The sequence below is a fragment of the Dama dama genome, chromosome 18 (assembly GCF_033118175.1).
Source record: "Dama dama isolate Ldn47 chromosome 18, ASM3311817v1, whole genome shotgun sequence".
NCBI classification, from domain to species: Eukaryota; Metazoa; Chordata; class Mammalia; order Artiodactyla; family Cervidae; genus Dama; species Dama dama.
This window is the reverse complement of record NC_083698.1, coordinates 60,008,602-60,029,215: the sequence shown is the minus strand read 5'-3', so window position 1 is coordinate 60,029,215 and position 20,614 is coordinate 60,008,602. Positions and strand designations below refer to the sequence as shown.

At 44.4% G+C, this 20,614-nt stretch overlaps 1 protein-coding gene across 5 annotated transcripts in view; it reads left to right on the top strand.

Moving 5' to 3' along the window:
• BMPER (BMP binding endothelial regulator) overlaps positions 1 to 20,614 on the top strand; it is a 249,470-nt gene that overhangs the window by 17,453 nt on the left and 211,403 nt on the right. For all 5 annotated transcript variants that reach the window (XM_061165389.1, XM_061165387.1, XM_061165388.1 and 2 more), the window contains exon 3: positions 18,258 to 18,357. In XM_061165389.1, coding sequence (XP_061021372.1) covers positions 18,258 to 18,357 — 100 coding nt within the window. The remainder of the gene's footprint in view (positions 1 to 18,257; positions 18,358 to 20,614) is intronic.

Sequence of the window (20,614 nt, the reverse complement as noted above, 5' to 3'; positions counted from 1 at the left end):
TCTTGGTTCCAGCCCGATAATGAAATACACAAACAATTACAGTGGGGTGGTGGTGCTTCCTACAAACCCCACGTGGGCCAGACAGTTGAGGGATGGACTGTCCAGTGGGGAGCTCTCTGACATCAGCTGAGTTGGAAGAGTCAGTGGAGGCCAAGGAGGGCCGTTTGTGATAATGACGAAGTGGTTGAGAACAAGATGCCTGGGAATAACTGAAGCACTAGCTAGAGCAGAGTCAAACACCCAGGTGGGGGTTTAGTAAATATTATTCACTAATGATGGTGTGCTGATATCATTTATCCTGGTGGAGAGAATGCCCAGGGGAACTTTCACGGCCTTCAAGTATGTGGGAAGAAATATGATGTTGAAAGGACAGAGAGGAGTACAAATCTCAAAGTTGCAACATATCCTCAGCTCCGGCTTCTCTGCCGGCTGCTCGCTGCTTCTTGCTCACTTTCAGAATGAGCTCCAAGGTGGTTGTGGGCTCTTGGCTTCCCTGCTTCTTGGCCAGTGCCTGCCTGTGAGCACAAGCCACTTCCCTAGATCCCTGAGTCCTAGTTATCCTGCCATAGATGAGATCACTCACGCTCCCAGCTTTGAGCCATGCTTGTTAGGATCAGAATTTGAAGGCAGGGTCTGACTATGGGCTCTGTTCTTTCCAGGGATTTGACTTTAGATCTTAGTTCAACTGAGAAGGAAAACCTAAAATGGGGGGTTTTTCCTTTTCCCTTTCTTTTTAAGTCCTAGGGGTTTAATGTTCTCTTACTCCCAAACTCATCTCTAACACTTGCCTAGCATTTGGCCACTGGTCTCTGTTGGGTCCAAGCTCCCTTAGGACACAGGTTCTAGACCTTTTCCTAGTCGTTCTTAGATCTTCTAGGCAATCAGCATTCTCCTGAGCTAAAGTCTGTTCCCTCGGAGAGGTAGCTTTGCAGGCGTGGTGGTTATTAGCATTAGGGTAAGGAGTGGCCAGCAGTAGCCAAGCTGTAGCTCTCTCTTGAGCCTTAAATGGCCACAGACAGCTGTGCTGAGGCATCTTGGTTGGTAGGTATCTGACATAGTGGCAGGTGCTGAGAGAAGGTGACCTCTGGTGGTCACTGGGTTAATATAATAGTCTGAACCAGTGATCTTACATGGTCATGTGCGTTAGTGCCTGCGGGGTGTGTGTGTGTGTGCACATGCATATGTGTGTATAAAGACTCACACATACAGAGTTCTCTATGGGTTTATAAGAATTATGTTTATTTGGCTACTCTTTCTTAGACCTTTTTATCCTGGGTCTTCCTTATCTTTTTGAACTTTATGTATTGGAGGGCTGCAGAATTTGATAAAAACATTCTCTCTGTTTATACTCCTTCCCTAGATGATTTTTACATAAATTCATGGCTTAAAAACATCTATATGCTGAAAGTTCCCACATTTGTGTTCCCAGCTCCCTTACCCCTAAAGGCATGCGTGCATGCTAAGTTGCTTCAATCCTGTCCAACACTTTGCGACCCTGTGGACTATAGCCCACCAGGCTCTTCTGTCCACGGGATTCTCCAGGCAAGAATACTGGAGTGGGTTGCCATGCCCTCCTCCAGAGGATCTTCCTGACCCAGGGATTGAACCTGCATCTCCTTTGACTCCTGCATTGCAGGTGGATTCTTTTACCCCTGAGCCACTGGGAAAGCCCTGACCCCTCAAGGGCAGGCTTGTAAATTCAAATGTCTACTTGGCATCTCCACATAGACACTAGGAAGCATCTTAGACTTAAGTTGGCCCAAGCAGAGATTTCATTTTCCACCTCTCTTTCAAATCCCATTTCTTCCAGCTGGCAGTATCAGTTGCACTGCTCCATCTTTTCAGGGCATCAACCATGATGTCCTGGATTCCTTTTTCTCTTATATCATATGTTTGATCTACTAGCATATCTTGATGGCAAAACCTTGATAATGTATCTGATAATTCCTGTCTTCATGATCACTTTTGCCTCTGGACAATACATTATGAGGCAGTGGCCATTGAAACGTATACATCCAATTATTTCACTTATTTACAAAAATCCCCCCACTAGTTGCTCATCTGTCTTGGACTGCAGTCTGAAGTCTAACTACAAGGCCCTGCAGGATCTGGCTTCTGATGTTGTCTCTGATTCCACCTCCCAAAGCATCCTCCTCTTTCTGTCTGCTACTCTTGCATGATCTCTAGCTCCCTCTTAACAAGGGAGTCTGCTCTTTCCTGTCCCCGGAACACACTTATCCAATATATTTGTTGTTGTTGTTTTTCAGTCACTAAGTCGTGTCTGACTCTTTTGCAACCCCATGGACTGTAGCCCTGCAGGTTCCCCTGTCCATGGGATTCTCCAGCAAGAATACTGGAGTGGGTTGCCATTTCCTTCTCCAGGGGATCTTCCTGACCGAGGGATCCAACACCATCTCCTGCACTGGCAGGTGATTCTTTAGCACTGAGCCCCTCGGGAAGTCTCATCCAATACAGTTACACACTCTCATTCTTCATTCTGGCCTCTGGAGAAATGCTTTCTTATTTGAGGGCCTTTTTTCTGACCCCTCACCGCTGAAATACACACCCTGTCATTCTGTTCCTTTGTCCTGCTTCGTTTTCTCCACAGTGTTCCTCATATCATATCCATCATAAGGAACCTCATCAGTGTTCCTTACATCTTGTACATCTTTGTTTCCTGAAGGTCTCCCTACTAGAATGTCGGCTCTGGAGGATGCGGATTCTCCTAGTCACGCTGTACCCCAGGGCCTGGGCTAGTGCTGGTCCCCTCCAGAGCATACCTGTTGGATGACTAAGTATATGCTGTGTTTAATTTATTTAAGTTTAATTTTTTGGTTCAATTAAATTAAATTAATTAGTTTTTAATTAATTCAATTAGTTATCTTTAATCTTTTGCTTTAGTAATTTGAAGATAAAACTCATTCTCTTCCTCAATGATAAGTTATGATTTTTCCTTTCTACTCTAAACTCTGCTTTTTCTATTCTGACAGCTTGCCATATTCGTGGCTCACTTTACTCCGCATATCAAGTCAGATGGTGGGGAAATTGTACCAATACACAGACAAAGCTGAAAAGCTATCTCCAATGAACCAACTAAAATCATAGTAAAATATACAATAAGCAATAATAACTGGAAAATAAAATGTGTGCTTTAGAAAAGTGGTTTTAAAAATAAGTATTACTACTCATGGGCTTCCTCGGTGGCTCAGTGGTAAAGAATCTACCTGCAACGTAGGAGATGCAGGGGATGCGAGTTCAATCCCTGGAACAAGAAAAGATCTCCTGGAAGAGGTCATGGCAACTCATGCCAGTGTTCTTGCCTGGAGAGTCCCATGGACAGAGGAGCCTGGCAGGCTACAGGGTTGCAAAGAGTCAGACAGGACTGAAGTGACTGAGCGCAGCACACAGCGCATTACCGCTCATACTTGGTGACGTAATAATGATTGGTTTTGGAATGTAAATTAAAATTCAGTATGTTGGTATTTTACAATTTACTTAAAACATATGATGGAAGAAAGACCAGCAAAGGGTGTTAAATCAGTTTCATAGAGCAAGAGAGAAGTGGCAAAGGATTTCCCACAGTATGCAGAAGATGGGTTGCTTTTCTGTTGGTGGTGCCCAGCCACGTTGCTGCTACCTTGGAGGGCACTGGAGTGGCATCATTGAAGGAGATCCCTTTTGTGGGTTGTCAGATCCCAAGGGTCTAACCTAGGTAGGTCGAATTGTCTCAGTGAGAGAATTGTATAACAAAACTTTTTGGAGGCTCATTCAGGGGCCCATGTATGGTCTGAAGAACCAGGAGGGTTAGGATCATCTCTGGGGGTTTATGGCAATGGAGTTTGGTTGAAACAGACCTTCGCCTCTTCTGAACTAACCCATGACTACCCCTGCATCCACTCATGTTGCAACACGTGAGGTGCTTCTGCCGTGTTTATGCTCTGGCCCCTCTCCCTCTTGGACTGGAATCTCTTCCAGGGCAGAGGATGGATCTGATTCATATGTTCTGTCCTCAGCAAAAACCTGGCACAGTGCCTGGCCCTCCACAGGGGTTCAACAATATCTGTTAAACAAACCCCTGCATTTTTAGTCAGATAGGTTTGAATTTGTGGAGCCAATGTTTAACCTGCAGAAAAATCCAAGTTTGTAGCCACGATGTCACATTTTCTAAAGGCCGTTTGTCTTCTGTTGACATTTTTGTCTTATTTTAGATGTTAAAGCTTTGGAGAAGCTGTCTTAAGATGAAATCCTTAAGAGAAACCAATGACGAAGGGTAATAATCATGGCCAATCATTTCTTTTTTAAAATGGGGCATGTGTTGTGAATCCTTTTAGCAACAAGTTTATGTTAATGGTGTTTTATGGGTGACCGGTCACTTTTATTTCTTCATAACACCTTAATCAGAAATGGATTCTATGAAAAATTGGCATTCATTGATTGTTTCATGAGTCTGAAAGTGGAAGCCAATGAATTAAAATTACATTCTAAATCTGTGAAATAAATCTGTGGCTTCTCCAGTTCTTTCTGACATCTGCATGTGGCCCTTGGGGAAGACTTGGTGACGAGAACAGGCTGTTAATGGCCCTGGTGAATGAGTCAGACCATCCCCAGCTCACAGGCTTGCTTTTGGATGGGGGATGCTGTCTGAGACTCACTTTCTCGGTTTTGTGGATTTCCATCTGGCCAGAGGGCTCCTGTCCCCTTGTTCCTCTGCCTGCCATTTCTCGGGCTAACTGGACACCCTCTGCCATCAGCACCAGAGTGAATATAGTCCAGGAGCAGGGATGTTTCCAGCACCTGATGCATCAGACAGCCTTCACCGTTATCCACAGGCAGGACGGCAAGAACCAGCTCTACTGCCTGCCATCCCAGGGGTCCCTTTGAAAGCCTCTGTGATTGCTGGTGGTCAAGGTCAATTGTACAGATGTCTTTAAAAGTGTCTCACTAGTGACCAGAAAGTTACTTTGTCAAGATGACAGATGGGCTGTGAGCAGTTCCTCTGCCCTGCCTGTTCCCTGTGATGTCAGCTCCATTTACTTGTCAAGGTTAGGTATTTTTGTAGCTCCCCACAGCACATGGACTTTCATGGGCAACCTGTGAAAAATCAGCTCAGTGGCTTGCTGTTGACCCACAGGAATGAGGGGCGGATGAAGACCTGGTGCGTCCCGCTCACTGTGGGTAGGAGGTGCAGGCAGGAGATACCTGCTGACAAGAGGGTGACAGCCCTCCAAAGCTGGTCTTGAGAAGAAGTGGTTTGTCACCACCAAACGCCCTGGCAGGACACAGCCGGGGCCTAAGACATACACTCAGTTTCCATGTTTTGGATGTGTTCACTCTCCACTGCCCAGACAATCATCTACATGTACAGTTAAAAGGCTCCTTGAGTTCGCAGTTTCTTTAGGTAGTCAGGGAGCCCAGCTTGTTATGTTGTGGCGAGTCAGAAAATGGGCTGCTGAAATAATATCTCCAGGTAGCCTTCCTTAACACCGAATCATGAGCTTTCCCATGGAAATGACTCCGATTTTACTGTTGCCTTTAACTCCTGAACCCTCACACCTTGCTTCCTCCAGTGCCCCTGCTGGCCTAGGCAGCACCTGGTCCCGAGACTGAGAAGCCTGGCTAATGCCTCTGATGATGCCCTCTGATGAAGATCCCACTGGTCATTGGAGTTGGACGCCCCATCTTCTTGCTAGTTCAAAAGAACTCACCAGAAAGGCATAAAAATATTCTTAGAATCTCACCCCCCCTGTCCCTTTTTTATTTTTTAGGGGAAGGAGTTAGAGAAAAAGCTAATTTATTACTTGTCATGTGGTGAAGGGCACCTGTAGTGTAAAATAGTCAAAGATGTTCGGAAAGGCAACTGGGCCACTTGTGCATGAGACTGTGTTCCTTTGCAGCCTCTGTTCCCCTTCACCCTGGGAAGTGGTGGCTTCTTCCCACGGTGGCAGTCTGTGGATGCTTTCTCTGCAGCCCCAACTTCATCCTACATCCCAGCTGTTTGGATCCCTTTTGATTTTGAGGAGAAAAAGGTAGACTCAGGAATTGTTGTTGTTGTTCAGTCTCCAAGTCATGTCTGACTCTTTGCGACCCCATGGACTTCAGCACGCCAGGCCTCCTTGACCCTCACCATCTCCCGGAGTTTGCCCAAGTTCACGTCCATTAAATAAGTGATGCCATCCAGCCATCTCATCCTTGGATGAGAAGTGATGCCCTGCTCTGCTTCTGCCTTCAGTCTTTCCCAGCATCAGGATCTCTTCCAGTGAGTCAGCTCTTGACATCAGGTGGCCAAAGTATTGGAACTTCAGCTTCAGCATCAGTCTTTCCAATGAATATCCAGGGTTTATTTCCTTTAAGATTGACTGGTTTGATCTCCTTGCTGCCCAAGGGACTTTCAGGAGTCTTCTCCAGCACTGTATTTTGAAAGCATTGATTCTTTGGCCCTCTGTCTTCTTTATTGTCCAACTCTCACATCTGTACGTGACTCCCGGAAAGACCATAGCTTTGACTAGACAGACCTTTGTCAGCAAAGTGATGTCTTTCCTTTTTAATACACTATCTAAAATTTGTCACAGATTTATCATTTGACTTGGGAATGTGGACCACATAAAGGATGCTGACAATCACTCCTCTCAGGTCACATACCTGGCTCCTGTCCTCTGGTAGAAGAGGATGCAGTCGGTCCACCCTCTGATTTTCCGGTCTCCTTCTGGGGGCCCGAGTGGTGTCACAGAGCTGCAGCTGTGACAGGGTGCCCTGCGTTCAGTCACTGGCTGCTTTGTGCTCAGCCCATTCCAGTTACATTAATGTGCTGCTGCCAGCAGGTCCCTTGCTTATACGACGTACAGTCTAATAAAAACCAGGCAGTGCTACTTTCTTTGGGCTACTATTTTTATTTGGTGGTTATTTCTTTTGTCTTCTGCCTTCTCTAATGCTTTGGTTCTAGTTCAAAATATGATTAAACAGAATGAGGAGCTGTTTGACACTGCCCTGTTTTAAATCAGAGCTGTACTTGAGTGGCTGGGACAGTCTAATAGCCTGTTTCTCTTTGTTCTGAGAGGTCCTTGAAAAGGTGCCCCCCACCCCCCACAAAAAAAGCCAGACCTAAATCTTTAAACGGCTTAGGACCCCCAAACAATCCCCCCAACAAACTAAAGCCCATTAAAATAGAATTGAAATGTTAGGTAAGTTAAATATAAAAAGGGTCTCCTTATTAATCCCCCGCTGCTTCTGCTGGCACGTGTCATATTTTCAAGGTACAGTATCAGGAGAACACTGTCATTTAGTGATGTATTAGGGCCATATATCATCAGAACATCGTCCTGGTAGAGGATCTGGGCACTAAAAGACACGATTCTGGCCAGACAGAACAACAGGGGGTCTTACTTCTTTTCTCCAGCCCCTTGCACCCCCTCTGCCTTTTTCTTTAATCTCCCTCTGTTTTGTGTTGCAGAGAAGTGAATTTCTTCATGGGATATGACTTGTTGCAAAATAATCGGGGGGCCCCAGTGGACTTCATAAAGTCTTTTAAATGGCTGGGCTTCAAGGGCAGCTTTGTTCAGAGTTTGAGCTGTTAGCTGGGCCGGGGAAGGCCGCCTTTGCCAGGGTCCAGGTCTCTGGGGTAAAGGCTTGCCGAGCCTAGACTAGAGGCAGAAAGAATAATACTCCCAGATGGAGTGCGATGAATTGTGAGATGTTTTGCAAGATGCTTTCACATTAAGTCTCCAACTATATTCTTGCAAGATGCTTTCACGTAAAGACTCCAAAAGTATGTCTGTGGGATACTGCCAGCCTCCTGGGAGAGGAACACTCTGTCCCCGCGCCCCCAAATCACGAAAGAAACCAGAGGACTTGGAGGATTTTGGTCCAGGCTCTGGTCTGACTTGCAAATGACAGGGCACTCAGAGATTGACACTTGTTTTGACTTTTTAAGTCAGAGACTTAATCTACTTTTCCTAAAAGGCACTATTTTTACCCTTGTGTTCAAAACAGAATAATAAACTAAGGTTTGTAATGGTCTTAAAATGGGGAAGTGCTTAACAAAGGCACGCATTTAAATGTGTTGGCTGCAAGGAACATGAGATGGCTCATCTTAGCCTCTAAACCTCTAAAAGCTGGTATGGCGATGAAATCACCGACTCTGATTTCAGCGAGTCCTGGGTTTGAATCTCTGCTGCAGCTATGTGAAGCTGGGTGAGCCTTTTAACCTCTCTGAATATACACAACTACATATAAAATGGATAACGAAGGAGAACCTATTGTATAGCAGAGGGAACTCTACTCAATGCTCTGTGGTGAACTAAATGGGAAGGAAATTGAAAATAGTGAATATATGTGTACGGATGACTGATTCACTTTGCTCTACAGCCAGAAACTAACACAACGTTGTAAAGTAACTATATTCCAATAAAAACTAATAAAAAATAACCTCTCTGTGCCCCAGCTTTACCCATAAAATATGGGTAAATCAGTGCATTCTTTAGATTTGTTGTGAGGGTTAAAAAGGACATAATACACAAAGCATGTTCAGCACAGTCGAGCAAATAATAGATTTTCTATAAATGTCAGGCGCTATTATTCTTAATAGTTCAGTAACCTGCCTGGAAAACTATTATTGCCGCTTCATATAATTTCGTTAGAGATGGGTCAGCTCTGGCTTTTGATAGTGAAGGGATTTGCAAAAGTGGTCGGGGTTGGGGGGTTCCAGATTTCAGAAAAATCTGGAAATGTAACTTTACATTAACAACAAGGGCCATTGACACCCCTCACCTCTACTGACCTTGGATGTGTCCAGCCTCTTCTACTGACCTCACTCAGTTGGGAAAGAGAAGAGATGTTGGGAAACCATTCTCTTGGCTGGGAAGTTTGGTTCATTTTCCTTATTGAACACACTTTCTTCACCTTAAAAATGGTTGTGTTGGTGTTTTTTCAATGTTCATTGAGCTGAGAAACATGGCCTGGAGCCCTGGAGCCTCGTACTTGTACACTAAGGCTTTGGAGTGGACCAAATTGCCTTTTTTTTTTTTTTTATCCTTCTTAGCTCTTTTGGTGCAAGAGTTATGGAGAAGTCAGTTGCACTGTCAGTAACAAAGAACAAGCAAGTCCAAGCTTAATTAAAATAATAAATCATCGATCAAGTTTAATACTGCCATTGGCAACCACTGAGCTATCTCAGTCTCCCTCACCTTCCAATGATTCTTTTCTGAGAGATTAAGAACAGATTTCATCCAGAGGAGCCCGGCTGGAGCAGGTACAAACTTGTGTTGTCTCCTCTCCGAGGCTCATGCTAGCTTGCAGGATTTCCCTAGATTGTATGGAGAGGGAATCACTTCACTTTTTCAATGATCAAAACCAGGTATCAATGATACCTACCCCCCTGGGTCTTTTCTTTCAGTCTTTGTCTGTATCTCTGCATTCTAGAATTGTAATTTTTGCAGTTAGGTCTGTTTATTTGAGTTTTGACTCATCTCTTCTATGGCATCTTTCACAGGTTACCTTCTAACAGGGCAGGGAACATGACAGGAGACCTCACATGTCCGACCCAGGTGGCCTGTCTTTCCAGAAAATTTCCAGACTCGCTCAACTACATACTAATCTACTCCTAAACTCTCAACAGTCATGTAGGAGCTAACCTAATTTTAATATGATACACTCATAAAGTTTAATGCTGTGCCTTAGCAACTAACCTCCCTGGCTGGCCCCTTAATCCCAGTCTGGGAACCAGGCTTTGGTCCCAGGTTCACTGCTCGCTGGCTCTTTGAGGACCTGAGACACTTAACTTCATTCTGTGCCATTCGTCCGTCTGCAAAGCTTAGGAAACCTGTGAGGATTAATGAAATAATGTCTGCAGAGCTCTTTAGAAGAAAAGTGCTATGTAAACATGAAGTATTATTCTTCTGTTTATGAGACGTTTTATAAGATTGCCTAGGAGAAATTGTGACCGGTGTACAAAAGTACCATAAAATTCCTTTTTGGTTCTTTTGGGGCTGGAATTGGGTTACAATGGGGCACTTCAAGGAAAAGTTGACCTCTTTTTAACTACATGTGTGTGAAGACTTGGAATTCCAAGGCGAATACATGCGCTGATGTTGAATCACCTTCTTCCTTGGGAAACTTGACAGAAGACATCTGTATCCCTCAAAAAAATTTCCTCTGTGAGCAATTTTAAGACTCTCAAATAGTGAAACACTATTGTGTGTGCACTTCAAACAAGTTCTCTAATAAAGAGAATTTGATTAAGGATCAAAGTGTCTTATTTGTGCCCATCATCCATGATGGCTTTTGAGCCAAGGTGGAATTCTCTTCTGTAATTCTCACTCGGGGCCAGAAGTTACACTGCAGTGTCGTGTGATTCTGCTCATGTCTGGTGTCTTGTTTCCTCCAAGAGATTTCTGGAGCATAGAAAGGAAGCTTGCCACGTGGTTTATTTCTCCCTCCCACAGCACTGGGTCCAGGGGCACATGGACCGAATCTTTGGTTTGGCTACTTTAGAACTGCCACTCTTCTCCTTCTCCAAGTCACTGTCCTGAACATATATCCCCTGACTGGAGCTGATGACAGAGGGAATGCCTTAGTCAGAATCAACATGAGTCTTCAGTTCAGTTCAGTCTCTCAGTCGTGTCAGACTTGCAACCCCATGAATTGCAGCACGCCAGGCCTCCCTGTCCATCACCAAATCCCAGAGTTTACCCAAACTCATATCCATCAAGTCGGTGATGCCATCCAACCATCTCATCCTCTGTCATCCCCTTCTCCTCCTGCCCACAATCCCTCCCAGCATCAGGGTCTTTGCCAATGAGTCAACTCCTCGCATGAGGTGGCCAAAGTATTAGAGTTTCAGCTTCAACATCAGCCCTTCCAATGAACACCCAGGACTGATCTCCTTTAGGATGGACTGGTTGGATCTCCTTGCAGTCCAAGGGACTCTCAAGAGTCTTCTCCAACACCACAGTTCAAAAGCATCAATTTTTTGGCGCTCAGCTTTCTTCACAGTCCAACTCTCACATCCATACATGACCACTGGAAAAACCATAGCCTTGACTAGACGGACCTTTGTTGGCAAAGTAATGTCTCTGCTTTTTAATATGCTATCTGGGTTGGTCATAACTTTCCTTCCAAGGAGTCTTTTAATTTCATGGCTGCAGTCATCGTCTGCAGTGATTTTGGAGCCCCCAAAAATAGTCTGACACTGTTTCCACTGTTTCCCATCTATTCCCCCATGAAGTGATGGGACCAGATGCTATGATCTTAGTTTTCTGAATGTTGAGCTTTAAGCCAACTTTTTCACTCTCCTCTTTCACTTTCATCAAGAGGCTTTTTAGTTCCTCTTCACTTTCTGCCATAAGGGTGGAGTCATCTGCATATCTGAGGTCCTGATATTTCTCCCGGCAATCTTGATTCCAGCTTGTGCTTCTTCCAGCCCAGCGTTTCTCATGATGTACTCTGAATATAATATCATTAGAGGGGATAAATAGGTAGAAGTCTCTTTCTTAAATTAGAAACTCTCCAGACTACCAAAAGACAAAAACACTGGTTTCCAAGTCAGCCTCTCTGGTGAGAAGGGGAACATGCAAAGCCGTGCTTTCAGGACTCCCTTTCCATTGGCTGCCTTATCCCACAGGTACTAAGTGTCCTCTGCTCTTGGTGGAGTCTGGAGTCTGTCCCCGCCAGACTACCCTACCCCTTACCCTGCATTTGTGCACACACTCTCTGTCATTTCATCACTGTAGCCTTATTTAGGGAGGGGATGGATCCCCTATTAAAATACAAATATCTGTGGGGCTAGACTCATGGCATCTGGTCCCTTCACTTCATGGGAAATAGATGGGGAAACAGTGGAAACAGTGTCAGACTTAATTTTTTTGGACTCCAAAATCACTGCAGATGGTGATTGCAGCCATGAAATTAAAAGACGTTACTCCTAGGAAGGAAAGTTATGACCAACCTAGATAGCATATTAAAAAGCAGAGACATTACTTTGCCAACAAAGGTCCGTCTAGTCAAGGCTATGGTTTTTCCAGTGGTCATGTATGGATGTGAGAGTTGGACTGTGAAGAAAGCTGAGCGCCAAAAAATTGATGCTTTTGAACTGTGGTGTTGGAGAAGACTCTTGAGAGTCCCTTGGACTGCAAGGAGATCCAACCAGTCCATCCTAAAGGAGATCAGTCCTGGGTGTTCATTGGAAGGGCTGATGTTGAAGCTGAAACTCTAATACTTTGGCCACCTCATGCGAGGAGTTGACTCATTGGCAAAGACCCTGATGCTGGGAGGGATTGTGGGCAGGAGGAGAAGGGGATGATAGAGGATGAGATGGTTGGATGGCATCACTGACTCGATGGATATGAGTTTGGGTAAACTCTGGGATTTGGTGATGGACAGGGAGGCCTGGCGTGCTGCGGTTCATGGGGTCACAAAGAGTCTGACACGACTGAGCGACTGAACTGAACTGAACTGAACTGAATGATACTACCTGGCCCATGTGCCTTATTGACATATTTTGTTGTTCATTTGGGGCAGAAAAAAATATTACAACTTCACAGCCTTTCTGATTTTCTGAAAAAGGATCTGGCACTTAGAATTTGTGAGTTCACCAGATGACAGCTGTTTACCTCCAAGGCAGGCTTTGCTTTCGTAAAAGACAAGAATGGAGGGAAAAATCACACCATCTTCTAGATGGTCTGCCACCTTCCTAATATAGCTAATCACAGGGAGGATCAGCAGGCAAGGCACCCAGTATTTTCATTTTCCTTCTTATTTCAAGAAATGTGTGTTGCCATTTCATAGTCTAGAAATACAGCATCTGCCAGCTGACATTTCTCCCTGATCGCTCTATCATATCAGCTGCTGTGTTTTCTTCTCCAGATTTTTATTTCATTTTTATTTTTAAATATAAATGAAAGGTCAGGTAATACTTTCCATAGTCCATAATAGGATTGGGACTGGAAGAATCAGAAAAAAAAATATATATATCTTCAAGACGTTGGCTTGAAATAAAAAAAAAAAGCATCTCAAAAACATTTTTTTTTCTCGTTGAGAAAAGCAAACAGGAAATTCTCACAATGGCGATTTGCTATCTTCTTTAACCCCCTCTTTACCCACCCAGCCCAAATCAGCGAGAGATGATTTCCCTCCACATCAGACCCTGAAAAATGCTCTGGAGTCACTGGCAGGTCTCCTGGCCACATTTCTAAGCTCAGGGATCTCTGTGCTGCCATCTAGTGGCAGATCTTAGACACAGCAAGCTGGCTCCTGGAGTCCTGTTTGAAGTTGGCTGTGGCCAGAGCTGTGGTTTGGCTTGCATCCTTATAGAGCTTTGTTGCCAGCCATGTAATTTTTTTTTCCTTTTTACTCCTTTTGCCCTTCTTTAATGTTTGTTTGTTGGCACTTCATTTCATGTGCCTCCAGAGGCTGTGTTTTGAGTTTTGATATATATGGTCTTTCCAAAAGAAGGCATTAATGCAAACAGATGCCTTTGACAACAGGTAAATGACAGGCTTGCTGACCCTAGAAAGTGGAAAACATGGGGAGAGAGAGAGACTGAGAATGAAAAATGTGATGGGGTTTATTATCCTTAGGCATGGACTAGGTTGGGTTTTTTAGAATCTTCTGACATTTTCCTCCAGTGCATTTTTACCACCATTTCTGTGGCATAGATTTGGGAAGACTCAAATGCAAGCTGAAATCTTGGGGAAGAGTTGCTTGGAGATATGAGCCTAGCCATCAGCGGTGTGATAGGCACAGATAACTATCCATGTCCAAAATAGTGCATCTTTCTTTGTTACCAGAACAAGCCAGTGTTTCTGGACCTTCTCATGGTTGGTGATGACGCAGCACCTTGGAGTTATTCAGCTCTTGTCAGAGTGCTCACTTCATGTTTGTGGAACTGCATGCAAGGCACCAGTCTCCCCTGGGGCCTTGGAACTGTGATGTTCTTTAGTTCTCATCAATATCCCGAATGCCCGGGAAATAGCTGGTGCAGCATTCAAGTGCATGCCTTCAAACAGGTAATGCATCATGTTTGGATCTTCTCAAAGTCATTTTAACGGCTAACCTTTCCGGATAAAACCGAAGATACAAATGCTCCCCACACGTTCATTAGCATAAGTGCTAATATAGTGCTTCTCTCCAATCCCCTGGGAGTTGCAGAGCCTCTCAAGACACTCCCAGGGTCTAATTCTAAAATGAATCCAGACTGTTATCTCTTCCCTTTTTGAATGAACAGAACCCCTGAGAGTCCCAGAACTCCACACTCTCCAACTCACCCATCACCTCTCCCCTACAGTGAGGTACATGGAGCTTGGGGATGGGTGGCCCCCGCCAACCCAACAGCTCTATTTCTACATGTTTGTTGTCTCAGTACCCTGATGGCTTTGCAAGGCCACTGAAGCATGGGAATGATGAGCCCACCCCAACCAATGTTTCATACGATGTTACAGAAAAACCTGAACGAACTTTTGGGCCAAACCAATATTTCAGATCTGCCTTTTGTGGGGCCTGGGCAAATTGACTAACTCTGGTTCCTCATCTGTAAAATGGGGATGATGTGGATTTTTCTGTGAAATAATGCACATGCAACTCTTAGCACAGAGCCTGATACATAGAAAGTGTTCAGTAAGCATGAATCAGTATCAGAAAGCTTTTCTTGAATGAAAAAATGAACTGAATGAGCCATGATCTTGAGTAAGAGCAGAGGACACTTGGTGCACGTGTGATGAGGTGGCCAGTGGAGAGGGAGTCTTCAAGGTGCGGCTTTGTGTGTGTACCCCTTCTTACCAGAGCAGCTAGTTTGTGAAGACTGGTGTTTTTGTCCCTTGGCAAAATCAGGGAAAGCAAAGTGAGTGGTCTTAATTAACCTGTGCTTGAATTTACTCTGTAGCTGCTGGACTCAATTAAGGGGATGGAGGAATCAGCCTTTCACCAGTGATTCTCTGAAGTTTTCCTTTGTTTCTTGGAGGGCCTGGGAATCTGAGCTTGTGCTCCACATCTACGCAACCAGACATCAGGGAAATGATCAGATCTGGCAGCTCTGTACCAACATGACCCTTGGTAGAAAAAAAAAAACTCCCAAGTGTTATCAGAAGTGGGGAAAAACTCACTAAATCTACAGCTAAGGTTTAGGTTTGTTCTCTCTGTGTGTCTGTGTACACAAAAAATTCCAGATGTGAATCTACAAACCATCTGGTTGAAATAACTTTTGTGCTGAACTGTAATTACAAGCTATTTATTATGGATCTTAGATCTATGGTTTTTGACTGCCTGCTGGGTTTCTAATTTAGCAGAGTTCTGACATGTAAGAGTGTGTGTCTTCCTGTTCATTAGATCCCAAATTTTGACTTCACATCCACTGTGACTACCCTTAGAATTTTTAATTCCTTGGGTCTAAGGAGTTTTCCTTTCAGAGAGGAGATGCACTTGGGGGTGACTTTTCCCTAAGGCTGCAGCCAGGTTTGCTGAATGCATAAAGCCAATTTAACAGATGCTCTGAGGTAATGCCCCGGGTGGGGACATCTGGTATCAAAACTATGGTTTTGTGTAACCGCTCTTTGTGAAACTAAGTCAATGTTCATCATGCCAAGCAGCATATATACCTGATCGATGTTCTCAATTACTTTGGTGGTGGCTAAAGGGCACTGTAATTTTTTTTTAAATATACTCCTTTAATTTGAATGGTGACCATAACTATGTATTACATTTGTATTAAGAAGAAAGTATGAACATAAATCATAGGGCTGAGACTGACAGTGAGTCATGATGCCACTTTTATTATGGAGAGGGTGAGGAAAGGAGCTTTGCCCAGCTCGGAGCCAGGATATCTGGGTTCAGGTTGGAGCCAGCCGTTCACTCTGGGACTGTGGACAGCTCCTGAGCCCACCTGGGCCTCACAGGCAGGAAGAACACTCCTCTCATGGCAGTGGTTCTCAGCCTGGGCTACATGCTGGAATTATTTGGGGAGCCTGGTCCTGAGAGAAATCAGATCTGAGCTTCAGGGGCTGGGAGACAGTGCCAGGCTTTGTGAAGAACTGCGCACGGTTCTGATTAACAGCCCAGGGTGAGCATCACTGCCCCATAGTGTTTTAAGGAGTTGGTGAGATTCTCTAGGAGAACCCTGATCACGTAACAGATGCCAAAAATGGGGAAAGAAAAGGAGACTGGATTACTCTGCTCAACCACACCTTCCGATCAGACACCAATAACCAATAAACGAGAAAACTAGAAGTCTGTCTACCAGCCTTGCAGGAATGGGTACAATGGCTGAAGACTGATGCTCACTCATTTTTTTTTTTTTTGATGCTCACCCTTTCAGTGGCCAAGCAGATCCTGGGATGACCCCATCAGAGTGTTTACCATTGGCCTTGGAAATGATGGTCATTTTCTATGTGTGACATCCAGTGGGAATATTTGAGCAACGTTGGTTGGGGTGGGCTCATTATTCCTATGCTTCAGTGGCCTTGCAAAGCCATCAGGGTACTGAGACAACAAACATGTAGAAATAGAGCTGTTGGGTTGGCGGGGGCCACCCATCCCCAAGCTCCATGTACCTCACTGTAAGGGAGAGGTGATGGGTGAGTTGGAGAGTGTGGAGTTCTGGGACTCTCAGGGGTTCTGCTCATTCAAAAAGGGAAGAGATGACAGTCTGGATTCATTTTAGAATTAGACCCTGGGAGTGTCTTGAGAGGCTCTGCAACTCCCAGGGGATTGGAGAGAAGCACTATATTAGCACTTATGCTAATGAACGTGTGGGGAGCATTTGTATCTTCGGTTTTATCCGGAAAGGTTAGCCGTTAAAATGACTTTGAGAAGATCCAAACATGATGCATTACCTGTTTGTAGAACAAGATGCATGTGAACCAAAAACACTATGTCACAACACTTCAGCAAGATTGGGACTGTAGCAAGTGTCTACTAAATGCTAGGTGCATTTAGCAGACACTTGTTTTATCTTAGCACTGATTTAGAGCTGGAATTTGGTGCATAGGCTGAACTTGGGCTCCCAGCCCCCAACATACCATCCCCCCGCCACTCTCTCTCTCTCTCTCACACACACACACACTGACACTCAAACACTTACAGACACTCCTTACATCTCTCCTTGGTGCTAGAATAGAACTGGAGAGATCTTCTTTAGTCTCTTGACTTTGAAGACTACTGGGTACACTTGTGAATCTTCCCAAGGTCTTTGTCAGGGCTGAGTCTCCTGTACATGTCTCCTGCACATGTTCCAGGAGTGTTCATCTTGAGGTAAGAGAGCTGGTCAGCTGCTCCTCTCTAGTCTGTCCCCAAATCAGGCGACGAACATGGTCATTCCAGCCTTAACTCAGGGTAGGAGGTGGGCCTTGTGTACGTTTGTCAGCTCAATTTTGAAATCCACCCCTACCACTGCAAAGTTAGTCATAGAGCTACTTAGAACAGCTATTTTCCTGTGCATAAATGAGAGAGTGATAATATTTATCTCTCAGGAATTTAATAAGAATGAAAGCCACAACACCCAGCATTTAGTAGACATTTTTCCAGTCCCAGTCTTGTTGAAGTATTGTGACATAGTATTTTTGGTTCGTGTGCATCTTGTTCTTCAAACAGGTAATGCATCATGTTTGGATCTTCTCAAAGTCATTTTAACGGCTAACCTTTCTGGTTAAGACCAAAGATGCAAATACTCACCACACTTTCATTAGCATAAGTGCTAATATAATACAGCTGTCCCACAGCTATAAAACACTGACGCCTGTGTCTCTGCTTGGCATGGAGAATATTATTTTTTCTCTTACTGAGCCGATTCAGTACTCAACTTTGTCATTATTTGAGTTGGAACTTTAGATTGCTGCATTTTAATGCACTCTACTATTAAGGATAGTTGGACGGCTGTGTGCAAATATTTTTGTTCTCACAATGCAGTCCTGGCCCAGGTAGCCCAATGGGCAAAATATGATTTACACAAATATTATCATTTCTATAGTGTGTACCAGAAAGAAATGGTAGAGCAAAAGAAAGCTTCTCTCTCTTGGAGTTTGGTTATCTATGTTAAATTGGCTGGTCAAGAAGGGACTTTCCACCCTGTTCATCTGCCTCTAACCTCAATCTGTTCCTGGATGGATATACCTGCTCCAGAAAGAGCAAAATCTCATTGGCTATCACAGAGTTGTCTCATGAAGATGAAGGCAAGATAGGAGGAGGGAAGCTGGGAAAGGCTCAACTGTGTGCTAGGATTCTGGGGATTCTGTTTGAAGCTGATTTCAAATGTGTCTTGTCTTTTTTTTTTTGCCTAGAACAAGGAAGTGACCTGTAAGAGAGAGAAGTGCCCAGTGTTGTCCAGAGACTGTGCCTTGGCCATCAAGCAGAGGGGAGCCTGTTGTGAGCGGTGCAAAGGTGATTTATGTCTTGGCTGCCTTTTTTTGGCTGTTCCTGCAGGCGTTTTTATTTCTTTCTCTCACCTTTCTATTCACTCAGCTTTTGGCTGGGATGCAATGGGGTGTCAGGAGGGAAGCGAGTGAGTGTTGGGGGGCTGGTGGTAAGGAGGAATCTCCTAGTGGGGGATGAAAGCATAGAGAGCATCTGCATCGTTGGGTTATTTTCTGAGGCAAGTTGTTAAAATGTCCTAGAAGAGATGTAAACATGATGCCCCTGCATGTTGGTACACACACACGCAAGCCTGTTTTGTCAAGAAGTTTCAACACTCAGTTTTTCCAGGCTTTAGCTTGCCCTGCCCACCTCTGCCAAAGGAGTCTTTAAGACCAATTTGTATCATAATAGTTTTTTCTTCTGAATTAAGCTGAAGTTCTTCCCTTTGTCTTTGAAACATCCTTAAAATATTCTTATTCCACCACCGCCCGCCCCAACCCTCCGCCCCGTCTCCTGAGACTCTCCAGCATGCCCATCTCTCTAGAACCTGTTCTTCCAGCCTTGCTTCTGCCTTCACTCAGGTCTTTCCTCCCAACCTGCCCAGATGCTGTCTGTGCTCAAGGTCCCCCAGCCCTCATCCATCTCATCATAGCTAAGTTTTCATGGCATCAGAAGGCCACACAGACATTTCAGTGATGTGCCTTTTCTCCTTCGTTGTCTCGTTTGTGTTCAGTAGATTGTCAGCTCCTCAGGACAGGAGCCAGGTCCTGCTCTGATGATGCCTAGTGTATGTAGTGTGGTCCTGCAGACATCAAAATGAGCACAGTGCTTCAGGATGTGGCTCTGGAGTCACAATGCCAAGTCCAGATCCAACAGTCCTGCGTTGCAAAAAGATTTCTCACCCCCCAGAGATGCATCCTGGGTTGCAGAGTGTTCCCCAAAAGTTAACACCACTAGGAACCCCAGAATGTGACCTTAATTGGAAATAGGATCTTTGGAGATATAGTTAGTTAAGGTCGTGCTGAATTAGGGGTGGCTCCAAATATATTATGCCTGGGGTCTTTATATGAAGAGAAGACAGAGAAACACAGAGGAGGTGGCCATGTAATGAGAGAAGCAGGTATGAATGCCTGGGCTGTGTTGCTGAGATTCACATTATTCACTTGCTCTGGGGAGAGAAGATTAGCATCTGTCTTTTTGAAAAGATCCTGGGGGATTTAATATGCAGCCTGGCTGGGGACATCTGAAAGAGATCTTGATCGGGTGATTTCTACCCTCACAGAAGAGAATGCATTTTTGGAGCAGCAAGAGAGGGGCCTCTTCTGTAGAGCTCTCAAAAGCAGTTCTCTAGAGACCAGGTAAACTAAAGCACCATTTCCAGTGACAACCCCCAAGTCTCTATACTCAAATAAGAGTTTGAACTTTTCAACACACACTATTATATGAAGCCCACATGTCAAGAATTAATGCCCAATTGTTTGTGAGTGACTATAATTATAAGAGTAAACTATGATGTTTAAGGCTATAAATAAATATATGAGGCAGAGCTTGGAGTTGTGTTGCCACAAGTCAAGGAATGTCTCTGGCTACCAAGAGTTGGGAAAAGCCCAGGGGGATTCTTCCCCAGAACCTTCAGATGGAGCCTGGTCCTGCCAACACCTTCATTTGGAAACTTCTAGTCTCCGAAACTGTGAGAGAATACATTTCTGTTGTCTTAAGCTCCCAAGCTTGTGATAATTTGTCACAGCAGCCTGAGAAACTAATACCTCAAAGTTTCCACTTGAGCAAGTAGAGACGTGGAGCCTCTCTCTTCCGCATTCCCTCACCTGTTAAACGAAGATAGCAATTGAGTTGGAGAGGTAGCTAATGGTGAGAAACCAAGTGTTTAGCACAGTGCCTGGCATGTAACCTTTTCTCAGTTAGTATAAATATAGTGGTACTCTATAAATACCTAATGGACTTGACTATAACTGTGTTTTCTGAAGCCTTTTGGAGTAGGAGTAGTCAGTCATTTACTTCTTACCTCTTTCCTACCGAGTTGGGAGTCAGATATTTTACTCATGTGACTTCGGAGAGCTATGGATGCAAGACTTGGAATAGTAATTTCTTAGGAATCTCCCAAGCTGATGGTCAGATAAAGTAGTTACAATTAAGAATACATTGCTGAATTAGTGTGTGTCTAACTTACTGTTGATTCACCTTAAAGAACCTCTTCCATTTCATTCTCTATTTTTTAACTGCTGATTTGCCAGCTTCATCTTGCAAGGCAGCCTCGCCAGTGAGA